Here is a 17,779-nt window from a genome sequence, read left to right on the forward strand (position 1 = left end):
AGTGGTGGGATGATTATTTTAACGTCATCATTGTAGAAATATTGTTACTAAGAAGTTTTTTTTAAATATACATATTAGCATTTACTCTCCTAGTGCATAAACACATCATAAGACATAGTTGACCCAAATGTACAAGGTCAAATCTACAAGGTCACAAGGTAGCCTAGTGGTTAGAGCGTTGGGCCAGTAACTGAAAGGTTGCAAGTTCAAATCCCCGAGCTGACAAGGTACAAATCTGTCGTTCTGTCCCTGCCTACATCTTGGAGTTTAATGACTGAACAAAAAAAAAACTGGAAACTGGTTTTATTTGTTTAACACAGCATATTTATTACAGTATGTTGTTTAGCAGAACTTAAATACCACTATAAGATGCAACATTCCCATCTCTTTATATTTGTGTTTGATATTGATTTCAATATTTCACATACAATAAATAAAGCATGAATAAAGCATTTACCTTGAACAAAATTATAATTTTCAAAATTATGAAAATGAATCAAGCCGTTCTGACAAGCAATGAATTCACAAAAAAAAAAAAAAAGTCTCACACCAACTAAAATAATTCATTTGGATGCCATGTAGGATGTGGGGAGGCAGGTAGCCTAGTGGTTAGTGTTGGACTGTAACCAGCAGGTGGCCTAGTGGTTAGAGTGTTGGACTAGTAACCAGCAGGTAGGTGGTTAGAGCGTTGGAGTAACCAGCAGGTAGCCTAGTGGTTAGAGTGTTGGACCAGTAACCAGCAGGTGGCCTAGTGGTTAGAGCGTTGGACCAGTAACCAGCAGGTAGCCTAGTGGTTAGAGTGTTGGACTAGTAACCAGCAGGTGGCCTAGTGGTTAGAGTGTTGGACTAGTAACCAGCAAGTAGCCTGTGGTTAGAGCGTTGGACTAGTAACCAGCAGGTAGCCTAGTGGTTAGAGTGTTGGACCAGTAACCAGCAGGTGGCCTAGTGGTTAGAGCGTTGGAGTAGTAACCAGCAGGTAGCCTAGTGGTTAGAGCGTTGGACTAGTAACCAGCAGGTGGCCTAGTGGTTAGAGCGTTGGACTAGTAACCAGCAGGTAGCCTAGTGGTTAGAGCGTTGGACTAGTAACCAGCAGGTGGCCTAGTGGTTAGAGCGTTGGACTAGTAACCAGCAGGTGGCCTAGTGGTTAGAGCGTTGGACCAGTAACCAGCAGGTAGCCTAGTAACCAGCAGGTGGCCTAGTGGTTAGAGCGTTGGACTAGTAACCGAAAGGAGTTGACAAGGCAGTTAAACCCACTGTTCCTAGACCGTCATTGAAAATAAGAGTTTGTTCTCAACTGACTTGCCTTGTTAAAGACATTTTTGTTTGTTTGTTTAATTAACAGATGATGTAGCATGCCACAGAAAGACTGTATTAGTGAGGCTGGGATAACTAGCAGAGCAATACATGACATTTCCACAAATCAGACTTATTCAGCACAGATAATAAACAAGCTTATAAGACCCCACCGCCCGACACTGAATAGCAGTGACAAAACACACTTTCCAAAAAGACAATCCTAAGCAATTGTTCTCCCTAGTTCAGATCACACCATTGACCTCTTTTAATAAGAGCACATGTACAGATAAAGTCAACCATGTCTTTAAAGCATAAAAAGGGTCCAAAAACAAAACACTGGAGTGTGCTTCTCCTGTCTTCCATACGAGATAGATTAATTCACTTGAAACAAACAAAATTGCAAAGTAACTGAACCACTTATGTAAACACTGTAGGGAGCTACTTAAACAGTAACTTAAAAGCAGCTCCTATGGACAAGATTAATATGTAAGATGTTTAAATATACAACAGATAGGTGCAGTGACATGTGTTGTTTTACTGGATAGTAAAGAGGGCCAGAACACAAATGCATGTTATGTTACCTTGTTCAACCAGTAAGTTCTGTCTTCCTCTCTTATCCACCTGTAGACCCTGCACCTCGAACACCCTCCCCTATGGGGTGTACTGACTCAGGATGGGACATGGTTGGGAGGTAGGGTGAAGGATTGCAATCAGGGGTCATGCCCTCTATCAGGGGTCATGCCCTCCTCTGTCACCCAGAGAGAGGGTGACATTTACAGCGCCATAGCACGGCGACCTCCAGTCCATCAGGGAGTATCAGTCTCTTCTGAACTAAGCAACAGCAGGATCTCGTGACTGAGGATGAAGGTGAAGAAGTAGACACAGAGGTCGGCGAAGACGTCAGCCATCTTCCTGTAGGTGTCCATGAAGCGGTTGATGACCTCAGCGGGGATTCCAGACAGCAGGAGGGCGGCGGTCAGCACTGTGGTCTGCATCTTCTTCTCAACCTGGCGGAAAGTTATAACACGTTTATGTATCTATAATAATACTGCACAGGATATGACCACGTACATCTGACCCATTTGTTATAGCTGTGCTCCATTCACTACATAGTAACGGTGTAGATGTATCTCAAACCTTTGGAAAATACTTGTACAACCCCATGTAGGCCAGTTCGAGGGTGAGAAATGGTGCGAATATGGACTGCAAAAGAAAAGAGTACAACCTAGTTAGTGAAATGCTACAGATCTACTCTCATATCACAATCAGTGCAGCCGAATCGAAGACAGAATAGGTCAGTGGTATTGAACAAATTCAAAAACCTCAAGGGAAGATGCAACACTTTTCTGATCCGACTCACCAGATACTTGCAGACAAAACCTCGGACAAAGATGGCGAGGAGGACACTGCCGACAAGTCTGAAGAGCCTGAAGGAGTCCAACTCTTCTGGGTCTGACCCGGCTGCATCCTGGGCTTGATTCTCATTGGCGAGTTGGCCTCTGAGCTTCATGGCGTCATCAAAGCGGGATAAATACTTCTGCAACCCTCTGCGTGGGGATTCGGAATGGCTGGGCTCATCAGCTGCCAGCTGGGCCTCTCCCCGTGGCCTTTGTCGGACCCCTGGAGTCACATCCTTGTCTACACCCAGCACCTCGCTGCTGTCTGGCAGGGGAGAGCCTTTCCTCTCTGGAAGATCGCTATGGGGGTGGCTGCTGCCTACTGCCTCTGGGAGGAATGGAGACAGTCTTGGGGATGAGGATGCTGACCACGGCTTGTTCCTGTCCAAGTCCAGGTGGAACCTAGGCTCTGTGACACGACTTGACGCTCCTGTATGAGACGGCATTGTCAGTTTAATGGATTAGGCTAACTAGACTTCTCTGTGAAGTGAGATACGAACATAGAGATTCTATATATGGATATACACAGTACCAGAATCTTTTTCAAGAGTTTCTTTATTTTTTATATTTTCTACATTGCAGAAATAGTGAAGACATCAAAACTATGAAATAACACATGGAATCAAAAAAGTGTTAAATCAAATTATATTTTAGATGATTTTAGATTCTTCAAAGTAGCCACCCTTTGCCTTGATGACAGCTTTACACACTCTTGGCATTCTCTCAACCAGCTTCACCTGGAATGCTTTTCCAACAGTCTTAAAGGAGTTGCCACATATGCTGAGCACTTGTTGGATGCTTTTCCGTCACTCTGTGGTCCAACTCATCCCAAACCATCTCAATTGGGTTGAGGTCAGGTGATTGTGGAGGCCAGGTCATCTGATGCAGCATTCCCCTTATTGGTCAAATAGACCTTACACAGCTTGGAGGTGTGTTGGGTCATTGTCCTGTTGGAAAAACAAATGATAGTCCCACTAAGTGCAAACCAGATGGAAAGGCGTATCGCTGCAGAATGCTGTGGTAGCCATGCTGGTTAAGTGTGCCTTGAATTCTAAATAAATCAGTGTCACCAGCAAAGCACCATCACACCTCATCCTCCATGCTTCACGGTGGGAACCACACATGCAGAGATCATCTGTTTACCCACACCGTGTCTCACAAAAGACACAGCGGATGGAACCAAAAATCTCAAAATATGGACTCATCAGACCAAAGGACAGATTTCCACCGGGCTAATGTCCATTGCTCATTTTTCTTGGCCCAAGCAAGTCTCTTCCTGTTATTGGTGTCCTTTAGTAGTGGTTTCTTTGCAGCAATTCGACCATGAAGGCCTGATTCAAGCAGTCTCTTCTGAACAGTTGATGTTGAGATGTGTCTGTTACTTGAACTCTTTGAAGCATTTATTTGGGCTGCAATCTGAGGTGCAGTTAACTCTAATGAACTTATCCTCTGCAGCAGAGGTAACTCTGGGTCTCCCTTTTCTGTGCCGGTCCTCATGAGAGACAGTTTCATCATAGCGCTTGATGGGTTTTGCGACTTCACAAATGTTCCACATTAGGTGACCTTCATGTCTTAAAGTAATGGACTGTTGTTTCTAGTTGCTTATTTGAGCTGTTCTTGCCATAATATGCACTTGATCACCCCTACCATGTCTCAACACAACTGATTGGCTGAAACGCATTAAGGAAATCAATTCCTCAAATTAACCATGAAGCTGCTTGAGTGTGTGCAAAGCTCTCAAGACAAAGGGTGGCTACTTTAAAGAAATCCAAAATATATTTGAGATTCTTCCACACTTTTTGGTTACTACACGATTCCATGTGTTATTTCATAATTTTGATGTCTTCACTATTATTCTACAATGTAGAAAATAGTAAAATAATGAAAAACGCTTGAATGAGTAGGTGTCCAAACTTTTGACTGATACTAATATATATAAATGCACATTTATATTAGTAAGCTTTTTTATATATTACAGAAGGGCACTGAATTGTCATGACTATAGTACATTCCACACTGACGCAAGGTTTCTCTTCAACTCACTGCACCATTATGGTCCCTAGCTAGCTCAGTAAGTGTGTACTGTGCAGCTAACATTTAGATGGTAACAAGCTACCGTTAGTTGCCAGTTTCGATGGTAGAGCTGCAAGCTAATAAACTAACAGGCAATGCAATCTGCTTGTCTGATCAGCCAGCAAACCATTTACTATCAGTTAGATTTTCCTTACCGTTCTTTTCAGCTTCAGCTTTGGTGAAACCCACGATTCTGTTCATTCGGTCTTCGGAATTCATGAGCAATTTTCGCCTCCGAATTTCTGCTCTTCTTTGTGCAGCAGAAAGACTAGTTTTCTCTTCGGGGGCGTCCATAGTTTCAGAAATAATATGATTATTTGATATATAAGACACACTATTTTCTGATCTGTGTAACCGTGCACACAAATCCTTAGATTATTACAACAGAGAACAGCGAACACTAAGTGGGACACGTCATAATGGGCCCTATTGTCTGTGTAAGTGCGCACGTTGATGATCTCATTCCACGTTCACGTCCTACCGGAAACTCAGAATATCCGAGTTTAAATTAATTTAAATTATTTGCTTAGAGATCCTTCTTTTTCTTTTTTTGGTGAGAATTTCCGGCAGACGAGGTGCTGTGTTATGTATTTCTGCCTTTCGCAGGTCGGAGTGTGGATTGCACATTTTGGTCACAAGAAAAGGGGAAAGGCAGAAATACACAACACAGCACATTTGAAACATTTTGAATTGCACCACCATCTAACCCTGCACCAAAACACAACAGGAGGCTGCTGAGGGGAGAACGGCTCATAATAATGTCCGGAACGGAGCAAATGGAATGGGATCAAACATCTGGAAATCATGTTTGATATATTGGTAACCATTACACTATTTCCAATCCAGTCATTACCACAAGCCCATTCTCCCCAATTAAGGTGTCACCAACCTCCTGTGGAGCCTCCACTATCCCCCCAAAAAACAACCACCCATCCCACTACTTTGGGCCTAAATGATCCTACACCAGGCTGTCGGACTGGGAGGATGGAACCCCTTCTTTCAAAACTCCATGTAGATCATCTGCACTAAAATGTCACACCTCAATGTTTCTCTGCTGCTTCAACTACCTCATCTATCTTCTGTGCTTTCCGCTCCATCAGTGCAGTGCAGTTGATCACCATGGCTATAAACGCAAGAAATACTAAAACTCATCCCTTCTGGCTCTCCCTCTCTTCAAGCCTACTCACCAGCTGAATCCCTCACCCTTTGGCTATCCTCTACGGTCCTTACTGCTTCAGCATAATGAAACCTTCTTCCCCACTCAAACTCTGGAAATCTCAACTTGTCTCTCTCGTACAGGGCACTTCGGATCTCCAGCTGCATGTGTGCCCTCCACAGTTTACACAAAGTGCTTTCCCAACCCCATCTTCACACTGCCCTCTGACTATGCTCTCCTGATCTCCTGAGAACAAACCAAGTGGAGTTACTTTTAGGACTCCCGAGGGGTGCAGCAGTCTAAGGCACTGCATATTGAAAGCATCACTACAGACCCTGGTTCAATTCCAGGCTGTATTCCAACCGGCTGTGATGGAGCGTCCTATAGGGCGGTGCACAATTGGCCCAGTGTCATCCAGATTAGGGTTTGGCCAGGATAGACTGTCATTGTAACTTAGAATTAGTCCGTAATTGACATGCCCAGTTAAAAAAAATAGGTTGACCCCCGGAACACGTGATGCGGAGCACCTGCTGCCTCTGGACGGACGATGCGCAAAATAAATCAACACAATTCCATTTCCCGAGACGTTGACAAATGTAACAGTTCCCAGTTTGTTCATCACCCACCTTCATACAACATATGTGTCGGCCAAAAAAACATGGATCCACTTTCTGCAAAAAATCTCACTCCTAACGGTCCATAATAATTTCTGGTTTGTTCATCGGGGCAAAGCTAGGAAGTCTCCACCACACCCGTTGCCACAGGTAAGGTTGACCTCATCTTGGTCAGGCTCAACTTCAGAGCAATCATTACTACCGGCTGACTCCACCTCGAGATCCTTACGGTTCTCAAGAGAGTAGGTAAAAGTAACTCCACTTGGTTTGTACTCAGGAGATGTCCTCCTGTCATCGCACTCCGTACCTTCCTCCCCGCCCTACAGACTCCCTACCTTCCTCCCCACCCTACCTTCCTCCCCACCCTACAGACGCCCTACCTTCCTCCCCACCCTACAGACTCCCTACCTTCCTCCCCACCCTACAGACTAGAGGAGTTTACTATTAGTCGATTCTGGTACTTTCAAGTGGGAAACTCGGAACTCATGTTTCTTCAACGAACTTCCAAGTCAGAAATGTCCGAGTTTCGATGAGCACATGAACGTGTCATCACCCTTTCAATATAATGCCCGGAGACCAATGGTGCGTTCTCGACACCTCGGAACTTCAACCTAGCTCGGAATTCGGGAATCTCCAACCTCCGAATTCAGTGCTTTCAAAACAATTGGGAACTAATAAAAAAAACATTTCTGACTGGAAAAATGAGTTTTGAACGGTCATCCAACTTGGAATTACTATTCGTAAACTCGGGCGTCATGCCGCTTTCAAAACAATTGAGAACTCTGGCTAAAATTAGCTCGGACTGGGAAAAATAATTTTGAATTCCAAGTCGGAACTCTTTCTCCGTCGTGATTTGACCTAGTTTTTTTCCGAGTTCCCAGTTGTCTTGAAAGCGCCATCGTCATTAGAACTCCGACTTCTCTGACATGAAGGTCACTGACGTCCCGATCCTAAGATTTCCCCCCCCATTCTGAGCTCGTTTTTTCCGAATCCCCAATTCGCTTGAATGCACCAAAAGTTTATATAGCGCAAAAGACTGGCCAGCCACATGCTTGCTCATTCGATTAGTCTTGTGATCGACCTGAAGACGCCTTTCTCAATGTCGAAGTTATGGCTTAGAAATGCTTCATTGGTGTTTAACGTTAGTTATTGGTACACTGCTGCCACTTGAGTCTTGCAATGCTCCTGAACTGGTCATTAACTCCAAGTAGCTAAATTGGTGTTGTGGAGGGTTGGGCCTTGCAGAACCATGCACGTGGGGAACTGGAGAAACGTAAAACCATTCCGGGGGTAAGTTTATGTTTGGCGCGGATGTTACTGAATTAACTGCTAATACGTAACTAACGTGGTCGATTTTTGACAATTTATGGATGTGATCTAGTAAGACGAAGATTCCTAAACTGTTAGCCATCTGATCCACGAACACGGAAAACCAGTTTACGCAATGGAAATTAGCATGGGTAACTGTAGCCGATTAAACGCAACTCCGCGCTTTATGATTGAGCTAAGGGGCGACTAGTGTTGACGAACTGGCGCTGCTCATACGTTACATAACATGGAAGTTAACTACTGATTTCGGCACCCATAGAATATCCCGAAATTACAGACATGGTGTTTGTAATTGCGGCCTGTTTGGGCGCTGAACTCGTTTTCTTTTTGTTGTTGTAAACGTCACTATTGTGACGTCGGAGCTCCAGTCCGCCCATAGTTGCAGCTCAACTCCATCTTAAATCGAGGCGTTTAGTTGGCTAAGTTAGCTAGTCCACACATTTTTTTGAAATGCAAGTCCTGTTAAGTCCTCATGCAATTAACCAAATTGTACATTAGTTCTAGATTCGGGAGCCCACTCCTTCTGGACCTGGCCAGGGCGGTATGAACTGGAGCATACCCCATTGACTGCACATGGCTGGTAAATTCAACTGGCTATTGAGGCCAGACTAGTAATGTCTAGTTGGGTATTCAATGGCAAATTGTTTATAATTTTAAACGAATTGGTGTCTAGTCCTCTGATCAATGATTTTGAATAGGCACCATGGCCACAGCTGGCAGTGATGAAAGCTTGAATAGGAAGAGTTTGATGCAACAACTGATGATTTCAACTACTACTGAGCAACAGCTGTGTTAAGAGACCTTCAGCCATGTTCAGGAGATAATTGTTTTCATATCGATTCTCATAACCCCCCTGTGATTTGTTTTGAACAGGAGTGATACCGCCCCAATGAGTTGATGACTAGAAGACTCACGGTAAGACTACCACACCCATTTCACCTAGACTTTACTTTGACATTTTATCGTTGGTTTCTGTCTAGTCTGGTTGTGATGAATACTTAACTGAAAATAGCTGGAATTACCGTCAGATTGTTTAGTGCTGAAATTCGGTTTTCTGAACCTGACCTGGCAGTTACTTTATCTACTTTAGTTTCTTCCCCACTCTTGAGCTGCTTCTGAATAGATGATAGTATTCATATTCTCATAACCCTTGTGAGTTTGTTTTTAACAGGTGTTAAACCACCCCAATGGGTTGATGGCAAGTAGACTTAACCTGGTAAGGTAAGCCTATCACGCTGGCGAAAGCCAACACCTCACCCGTCCCTTTCTCAGGGTAGCTGTCATTTTGTGTTGTGATGAATACTAAACTGAAAACAGCTGGAATTACCGTCAGATTGTACAGTGGTGATATTCGGTTTTCTGAACATGACTGGCTCCGACTGGAAAAATTGGAACTTGCATATATAACATTATCACATATTGTAATCTTAGATTCTCTGCTTTTCAGGTGGTGTCCCTTTGAATAACATCCCTGCAAGTTCTCCCTGGACTGGACCTGTGGACGGTAAGGACATTCACTCTGGGCTCAAGCTGCCTTAGCTTGGTCACCTGTGTTTATGCTATTTTTATTTATTTTTTAAGTAACAAATTCTTATTTTCAATGACGGCCCTAGGAACAGTGGGTTAACTGCCTGTTCAGGGGCAGAACGACAGATTTGTACCTTGTCAGCTCAGGGATTTGAACTTGCAACCTTACGGTTACTAGTCCAACACTCTAACCACTAGGCTACCCTGCCGCCTCTACACTCTAACCACTAGGCTACCCTATTGCCCCTATGATGAATACTAAAGTGAAAATAGCTGGAATTACCTGCAGATTGTATAGTGGTGACATTTGAGCGTTTTTTAATTTGACAACTCTAGTTCTCTAGTTTTCTTTCAACTGATTATTTATACATTTTCTATCTATCTGTTATATATCTATGCTGTGTGTTTCTGTATGGGTCCTGGTGTGGTAATGATGACTACTAAACTGAAAACAGCTGGAATTACCGTCAGATTGTTTAGTGGTGATAATTCGGTTTTCTGAACCACATCAAGTGGCTGTTATTGACTTGACCGGAGTTCAATGTATTAAAATGGGAATTAACTCTTAACAATATTCATACATTTTCAGATTCTCTTCCACGTGGCCGGAGTTTCCAAGACGGTCGGTCCTTTCTTCCTCTGGTAACTTGCCACAGAACTGCCACTAAGAGACCAGTGTTAAGATCAACAGTTGATCTTACACATTTATCCTGAGGGCACAATTTCTGCAGCAGCCCTGACTTTAAATGTTATAATAAATACTATGGATAATAAAATGATCAGCACAATAGTTCATTGATCTCTCCAAAGCCTTAGATACTGTTGATCATTCCTTATTGCATGGACTCTAATGGGTTGGGTGAAGCAGCATTTAGCTGGTTCCATAAGTACCTGACTGATAGGACTTAATGTATTACTGCTGATGGTCTACGATCTCACTGCAGTTCCTCGCGTTTTTTTTGTTTTTATATGACTGTTTAATTCTACTGACATGATTGGTAAAATAATGGTACAGACCCTGCTTGTGGAGGGTTGTTTTTAGACTTGTCTTTGATTTTCATTTAAATGTTTGTTCTGTATGGTAGGAAATTATATAATATAGGATCATATATTTTTGATACATTGAATGTTAATACTGTTATACCTTTTTTTTTTTCTTACCTCCTGTTTCAGGAAGTGATCAACTGGAAGGAATTGTGTTGTGTGGTAGCCCATATGGGACTCACCTGGGACATGGATACCTGAAGACCGAAGGCTCAACATTGTTAATAAATATCATGAGCAGCAGTGGTTTCCTTTGTCTTTTCCATGTGTGTTCTGCTTTGTTTGTGAGGTTTTGCTGAGTAATGGTGTTTGTCTGTGACTATAGCAAAGACGGTCATTCTTTTTAACTTCAATAAATCGGTTTTAACCAAGGTCTTTGTTTATCTGCAGTTAACTTGTGCATGAATGTGAAATAATCCTGTAATTTATATGTCAGGTAAGCAATACATTTATTAACATGAGTTGGCTCAGAATGCTGTTTCCCATGCTGCTGAATAACATTGCACGGCCCTGGTCCGCAAAGGGCCCTGGTCCGCAAAGGGCCCTGGTCCGCAAAGGGCCCTGGTCCGCAAAGGGCCCTGGTCCGCAAAGGGCCCTGGTCCGCAAAGGGCCCTGGTCCGCAAAGGGCCCTGGTCCGCAAAGGGCCCTGGTCCGCAAAGGGCCCTGGTCCGCAAAGGGCCCTGGTCCGCAAAGGGCCCTGGTATAGGATTGTACAAATCGACAGTTTTGAAGTCAAATGGCAAATTGTTCACCTCGCAGCAGAATGAGGTGATCTTACCTTTAACTAGGCAAGTCAGTTAAGAACAAATTCTTATTTTCAATGACGGCCGAGGAACAGTGGATTAACTGCCTGTTCAGGGGCAGAACGACATATTTGTACCTTGTCAGCTCGGGGATTTGAACTTGACACCTTTCGGTTACTAGTCCAACACCCTAACCACTAGGCTACCCTGCCGCATGGAAGAGGATCAGCATTTAATAGAGCTGAGTGCTGAGCTGTAGAAAAAGGGTGACCAATGATGTGAGATTCCAGCTAAACCTGCCAAAGTTCATCTTGACCTACCAGAATAAAAAAGTGTTTTCCACTGTCAAGGAGGCTCGAGACGTCTTTGAGGAATGCATGGAAGAGGATTAGCATTTAATAGAGCTGAGTGCTGAGCTGTAGAAAAAGGGTGACCAATGATGTGAGATTCCAGCTAAACCTGCCAAAGTTCATCTTGACCTACCAGAATAAAAAATGTTTTCCACTGTCAAGGAGGCTCGAGATGTCTTTGAGGAAAAACATTAAGCCCAGCAGACATGGGGAAGAGCTGACAGCTCTGGGATTGGCTCAATATTCAGGTATGGTATCCATGCACAAACACAACTAAGCCTATGGTTATGATGCTTCCCTCCATAGGATGATGAGAACAGCCCTCAGTTTGGTAAAAGGAACACACTTTCATAACATTGGACTTGGTTATATTTTTCTATGGTCCAGGACATTCAGACAATGGACAATATATTGAAGTGTCATACAGACTGGGGCTGCTTCCTGGTGGGGATATAGTGTTGCGTCACTATGTGGCAATATAAATGGAAGCTATCCCTCTTATTATTGTACTATGGTTTAGGAAAGATGGCCAGTCCTGTAAGCGCTACCACTCAATTTCCTTTTTTCTTCCTGTTGATGGCTGTTCCCCCTCTTACGCTATGGAAGTTATCTCCCAGGGAGAACTTGGCCTACAGGCCACTAATTAGTGTGAGGATCTATATTTGACTGCATTTCTTGTGCAAACCCCTGTCTAATTTGGTTGGTTTAGAGCATGGCTCTCCGGCGCAGTTCCTGGAGAGCTACTGTCCTGTAGATTTTAGTTCCAACCCCAGTTTTATCTGACCTGATTCAGTTTATCAACCAGCTAATTATTAGAATTGGGTGCTCTAGATTAGGGTTGGGGCAAAATCCTACAGGACGGTAGCTCTCCAGCTACAAGGTTGGATAGTCCCGGTATGAAGCACAAAGGCTTAATACAAATTTAGGGTACATTTTATGTTTCATTTAAACCCATATTGATAATAATGAGGCTAATGGATCAAGAGCTAATATTCCTTTGCAGAGGACAACAGCGGAGAAGTGGCTACTCTTAGCACACAAGTAGCGAACCTACACAAGCTCCTGTGGAATCCATGTCCCCGGATGCCGCTCTGACCTGGTGGAAGTGTTGCCTGCCGTGTCGGCTCTCCACAGCCGACTGGCCGGGAACTCTGCAGGGATCCCTTCCCAAAGGGGTCTCCCCCTTCCCTGGAGACTGGAGTTAATAGGATGCTTCTGGATGACTTGGATGTCACTCACCGTGGAAGTCGAAAACAGCGACTTCTGGCAACAGGGGCCCAACAGGGGCCCTTGGCGAAGTTAAGTCAGGGCCAGACACGGACTAGAAATGGCTTCGCCACCCTGGATCAAGAGGTTCCGGTGCCTTATTCCCTGGGGGCTAAGACTCCGGTCATTCATCATTCACAATGGATACTACAGCTAGTTCGGGTCCATCGGGCGCCACTGCCCTTCGGTCCTCAAGGGGTTTGCGAAACCACTCAAGGTGAAAGAACCAGCTGTTGTCATTGGCAGCTCTATGGTAATCAACATCTTGGTTCCTGGGGGCAAAAACCCTGTGCTGTCTTGTAGCATGAGTACAGGACATAAAAAAGCCTACTTCCGACCGTTCTGCGACAGCTGACGCTGCCATAGTCCATGTAAGTTCAAACAACAGGAGGGCTCGGTGTAACATAACTTTAGACCGTCCCCTCGCCCATACCCCGGCGCGAACCAGTGACCCTCTGCACACATCAACAACAGTCACCCACGAAGCATCGTTACCCATCGCTCCACAAAAGCCGCAGACCTTGCAGAGCAAAGGGAACCACTACTTCAAGGTCTCAGAGCAAGTGACATCACCGATTGAAACACTATTTGTTTCGTGCACCACCGCTAACTAAGCTAGCGTTTCAGATCCGTTACATCAGCACTGCTGAAATTAGATTACCTCTTAAGGATCTCTTCAGGATCGGTGTCCCACCCATGGGACGGTTGAGCTAACGTGCACTAATGTGATTAGCAAGACGTAATAAACAAGATAATTTCCCGGGACATAGACATGTCTTATATGGACAGAAAGCTTAAACTCTTGTTAATCTAACTGCACTGTCCAATTTACAGTAGCTATTACAGTGAAAACATACCATGCTATTGTTTGAGAGTGCACAGTTATGTACTTGAAAATATATATATTGACAACCTTGAGCGGTTTTGCAAAGGCACATTTGGGCAGACCTGATACATTTTGAACATAAATACAATGGTTCATTGGATCAGTTTAAAACGTTGCACACACACTGCTGCCATCTAGTGGCCAAAATCTAAATTGCGCCGATAGTCCTAAATCAGATAATGGCCTTTCTCTTGCATTTCAAAGATACAAAATAAGACAAACGCATGTTTGTTTCATTACCTTTTACCAGATCTAATGTGTTATTCTCCTACATTAATATCACATTTCCACAAACTTCAAAGTGTTTCCTTTCAAATTATACCAGGAATATGCATATCCTTGCTTCAGGTCAAATCAAATCAAAATCAAATCAAATCAAATTTTATTTGTCACATACACATGGTTAGCAGATGTTAATGCGAGTGTAGCGAAATGCTTGTGCTTCTAGTTCCGACAATGCAGTAATAACCAACAAGTAATCTAACTAACAATTTCAAAACTACTGTCTTATACACAGTGTAAGGGGATAAAGAAAATGTACATAAAGATATATGAATGAGTGATGGTACAGAGCAGCATAGGCAAGACACAGTAGATGGTATCGAGTACAGTATATACATATGAGATGAGTATGTAAACAAAGTGGCATAGTTAAAGTGGCTAGTGATACATGTATTACATAAGGATGCAGTAGATGATATAGAGTACAGTATATACGTATGCATATGAGATGAATAATGTAGGGTATGTAACATTATATTAGGTAGCATTGTTTAAAGTGGATAGTGATATATTTTACATCATTTCCCATCAATTCCCATTATTAAAGTGGCTGGAGTTGAGTCAGTGTCAGTGTGTTGGCAGCAGCCACTCAATGTTAGTGGTGGCTGTTTAACAGTCTGATGGCCTTGAGATAGAAGCTGTTTTTCAGTCTCTCGGTCCCAGCTTTGATGCACCTGTACTGACCTCGCCTTCTGGATGATAGCGGGGTGAACAGGCAGTGGCTCGGGTGGTTGTTGTCCTTGATGATCTTTATGGCCTTCCTGTAACATCGGGTGGTGTAGGTGTCCTGGAGGGCAGGTAGTTTGCCCCCGGTGATGCGTTGTGCAGACCTCACTACCCTCTGGAGAGCCTTACGGTTGCGGGCGGAGCAGTTGCCGTACCAGGCGGTGATGCAGCCCGCCAGGATGCTCTCGATTGTGCATCTGTAGAAGTTTGTGAGTGCTTTTGGTGACAAGCCAAATTTCTTCAGCCTCCTGAGGTTGAAGAGGCGCTACTGCGCCTTCTTCACGATGCTGTCTGTGTGAGTGGACCAATTCAGTTTGTCTGTGATGTGTATGCCGAGGAACTTAAAACTTGCTACCCTCTCCACTACTGTTCCATCGATGTGGATAGGGGGGTGTTCCCTCTGCTGTTTCCTGAAGTCCACAATCATCTCCTTAGTTTTGTTGACGTTGAGTGTGTGGTTATTTTCCTGACACCACACTCCGAGGGCCCTCACCTCCTCCCTGTAGGCGTCGTTGTTGGTAATCAAGCCTACCACTGTTGTGTCGCCCGCAAACTTGATGATTGAGTTGGAGGTGTGCGTGGCCACGCAGTCGTGGGTGAACAGGGAGTACAGGAGAGGGCTCAGAACGCACCCTTGTGGGGCCCCAGTGTTGAGGATCAGCGGGGTGGAGATGTTGTTGCCTACCCTCACCACCTGGGGGCGGCCCGTCAGGAAGTCCAGTACCCAGTTGCACAGGGCGGGGTCGAGACCCAGGTTCTCGAGCTTGATGACGAGCTTGGAGGGTACTATGGTGTTGAATGCCGAGCTGTAGTCGATGAACAGCATTCTCACATAGGTATTCCTCTTGTCCAGATGGGTTAGGGCAGTGTGCAGTGTGGTTGAGATTGCATCGTCTGTGGACCTATTTGGGCGGTAAGCAAATTGGAGTGGGTCTCGGGTGTCAGGTAGGGTGGAGGTGATATGGTCCTTGACTAGTCTCTCAAAGCACTTCATGATGACGGAAGTGAGTGCTACGGGCGGTAGTCGTTCAGCTCAGTTACCTTAGCTTTCTTGGGAACAGGAACAATGGTGGCCCTCTTGAAGCATGTGGGAACAGCAGACTGGTATAGGGATTGATTGAATATGTCCGTAAACACACCGGCCAGCTGGTCTGCGCATGCTCTAAGGGCGCGGCTGGGGATGCCGTCTGGGCCTGCAGCCTTGCGAGGGTTAACACGTTTAAATGTCTTACTCAACTCGGCTGCAGTGAAGGAGAGTCCGCATGTTTTCGTTGCAGGCCGTGTCAGTGGCACTGTATTGTCCTCAAAGCGGGCAAAAAAGTTATTTTGTCTGCCTGGGAGCAAGACATCCTGGTCCGTGACTGGGCTGGTTTTCTTCTTGTAGTCCGTGATTGACTGTAGACCCTGCCACATACCTCTTGTGTCTGAGCCGTTGAATTGAGATTCTACTTTGTTTCTGTTCTGGCGCTTGAGGTCCTGAGCTACAGGCAGTTAGATTTGGGTTTGTCATTTTAGGCAAAAATTGAAAAGAAGGGCCCGATCCTTAAGAGGTTTTAAGTATTCAGACCCTTTGCCATGAGACTCGATATTGATAATTCTTGAGATGTTTCTACAACTTGATTGGAGTCCACCTGTGGGAAAATTCAATTGATTGGACATGATTTGGAAAGGCGCACACACCTGTCTATATAAAAGGTCCTACAGTTGACAGTGCGTGTCAGAGCAAACACCAAGCCATGAGGTCGAAGGAATTGTCCGTAAAGCTCAGAGACAGGATTGTGTCGAGGCACATATCTGGGGGAGGGTGCCCAACAAATGTCTGTAGTATTGAAGGTCCCCAAGAACACAGTGGCCTCCGTCATTCTTAAATGGAAGACGTTTGGAACCAGCAAGACTCTTCTTAGAGCTTGCCGCCCAGCAAAACTGAGCAATCAGGGGAGAAGGGCATTGGAACCAGATGGTCACTCTGACAGCGCACTGGAGTTCCTTTGTAGAGATGGTTGTCCGTCTGGAAGATTCTCCCATCTCTGCAGCACTCCACCAATCAGGCCTTTATTGTTAAAGGGGCAGACGGAGGGGGGAAGGGGCCACTCCTCAGTAAAAGACAATTGATAGCCCACTTGGAGTTTGCCAAAAGGCACCAAAAGGCACCAAAAGACTCTCAGACCATGAGAAACAAGATTCTCTGGTCCGTAGGAAACCAATATTGAACTCTTTGGCCTGAACAAAATTCTTATTTTCAATGACGGCCTAGGAACAGTGGGTTAACTACCTTGTTCAGGGGCAGAACGACAGATTTGTACCTTGTCAGCTCTGGGATTCGAACTCGCAACCTTTCAGTTACTAGTCCAACGCTCTAACCACTAGGCTACCCTGACCCAAAACCAATTGCTACACAATTGCGCACAATCGACTCTGTGTCCAATACGACTTTAACTCATTACCTTGACTCGTTCTCTTTTCATTCTAACGTGACCCTGCTGTAAATCAAGCAGGCAGATGATTGATCTAATATGGACCACGGCACAATGGTCTTCATCGGGTTAACGAAGGAGACAACAAAACATTGTGGACATTGCTCGCAAACAATATTTTCCCCACACTTTGGCTGTTGCATCGAGTGTTGTATCACGGCTGTTTGTCACTTGATTGTCATTCAGAAAATAAATTTGATGTGTGAAAATTTGTGTGCCCATGAAAATTATACTCACACCATAACATAGGGAAACACTAAATGTTAATAATCTCTCTTGGGTAGGGGGCAGTATTTAGAAGTTTGGATAACAAACGTGCCCAAAGTAAACTGCCTGTTACTCAGGCCCAGTATTGGATAGAAGCCACTCTAAAGTTCTAACAAAACTGTTAAAATAATGTCTGTGGGTATAACAGAACTGATATGGCAGGCGAAAACCTGAGGAAAATCCACCCAGGAAGTGGGATATTTTTGATGTGGGTACTTTTCTATTGAACGGCTATACAGTATATATATTTGGATAGGACCCAAATTGCAGTTCCCATGGCTTCCACTAGATGTCAACAGTCTTTAGACATTGTTTCAGGCTTGTATTCAGTGGACTCTAAATGAACCAG

The 17,779-nt window shown here is 44.4% G+C and overlaps 1 protein-coding gene, 1 long non-coding RNA gene and 5 other non-coding genes across 9 annotated transcripts; 6 read left to right on the plus strand and 1 right to left on the minus strand.

Moving 5' to 3' along the window:
- Positions 1-1,211: 1,211 nt before the first annotated feature.
- Positions 1,212-5,440, minus strand: camlg (calcium modulating ligand). The gene is made up of 4 exons (XM_024393389.2): positions 4,922-5,440; positions 2,657-3,123; positions 2,434-2,499; positions 1,212-2,303 (listed from the first exon to the last, which is right to left on the minus strand). Exons 1-4 carry the CDS (start codon positions 5,058-5,060, stop codon positions 2,103-2,105), a joined length of 873 nt encoding a protein of 290 aa, XP_024249157.1. The 5' UTR covers positions 5,061-5,440; the 3' UTR covers positions 1,212-2,102.
- Positions 5,441-7,033: 1,593 nt separating this feature from the next.
- On the plus strand, positions 7,034-10,808 carry LOC112228230. 3 transcript variants are annotated; one of them, XR_002950009.2, is made up of 7 exons: positions 7,050-7,826; positions 8,364-8,445; positions 8,739-8,780; positions 9,037-9,086; positions 9,313-9,369; positions 9,982-10,034; positions 10,566-10,808. It is a non-coding gene; the product is annotated as an uncharacterized LOC112228230 (long non-coding RNA). The 3 variants fall into 3 exon arrangements; XR_002950008.2 differs by having other exon boundaries at positions 7,034-7,826; positions 9,037-9,369; XR_002950007.2 differs by having other exon boundaries at positions 7,038-7,826; positions 8,739-9,369.
- Positions 8,581-8,647, plus strand: LOC112229152. The gene has a single exon (XR_002950128.1). It is a non-coding gene; the product is annotated as a small nucleolar RNA SNORD49 (small nucleolar RNA).
- Positions 8,851-8,925, plus strand: LOC112229162. Its single transcript, XR_002950138.1, has one exon. It is a non-coding gene; the product is annotated as a small nucleolar RNA SNORD65 (small nucleolar RNA).
- Positions 9,156-9,230, plus strand: LOC112229161. Its single transcript, XR_002950137.1, has one exon. It is a non-coding gene; the product is annotated as a small nucleolar RNA SNORD65 (small nucleolar RNA).
- On the plus strand, positions 9,639-9,715 carry LOC112229163. Its single transcript, XR_002950139.1, has one exon. It is a non-coding gene; the product is annotated as a small nucleolar RNA SNORD65 (small nucleolar RNA).
- Positions 9,821-9,896, plus strand: LOC112229160. Its single transcript, XR_002950136.1, has one exon. It is a non-coding gene; the product is annotated as a small nucleolar RNA SNORD65 (small nucleolar RNA).
- Positions 10,809-17,779: the final 6,971 nt, after the last annotated feature.

Source organism: Oncorhynchus tshawytscha, linkage group LG30 (assembly GCF_018296145.1).
Source record: "Oncorhynchus tshawytscha isolate Ot180627B linkage group LG30, Otsh_v2.0, whole genome shotgun sequence".
In the NCBI taxonomy this organism is placed as follows: domain Eukaryota; kingdom Metazoa; phylum Chordata; class Actinopteri; order Salmoniformes; family Salmonidae; genus Oncorhynchus; species Oncorhynchus tshawytscha.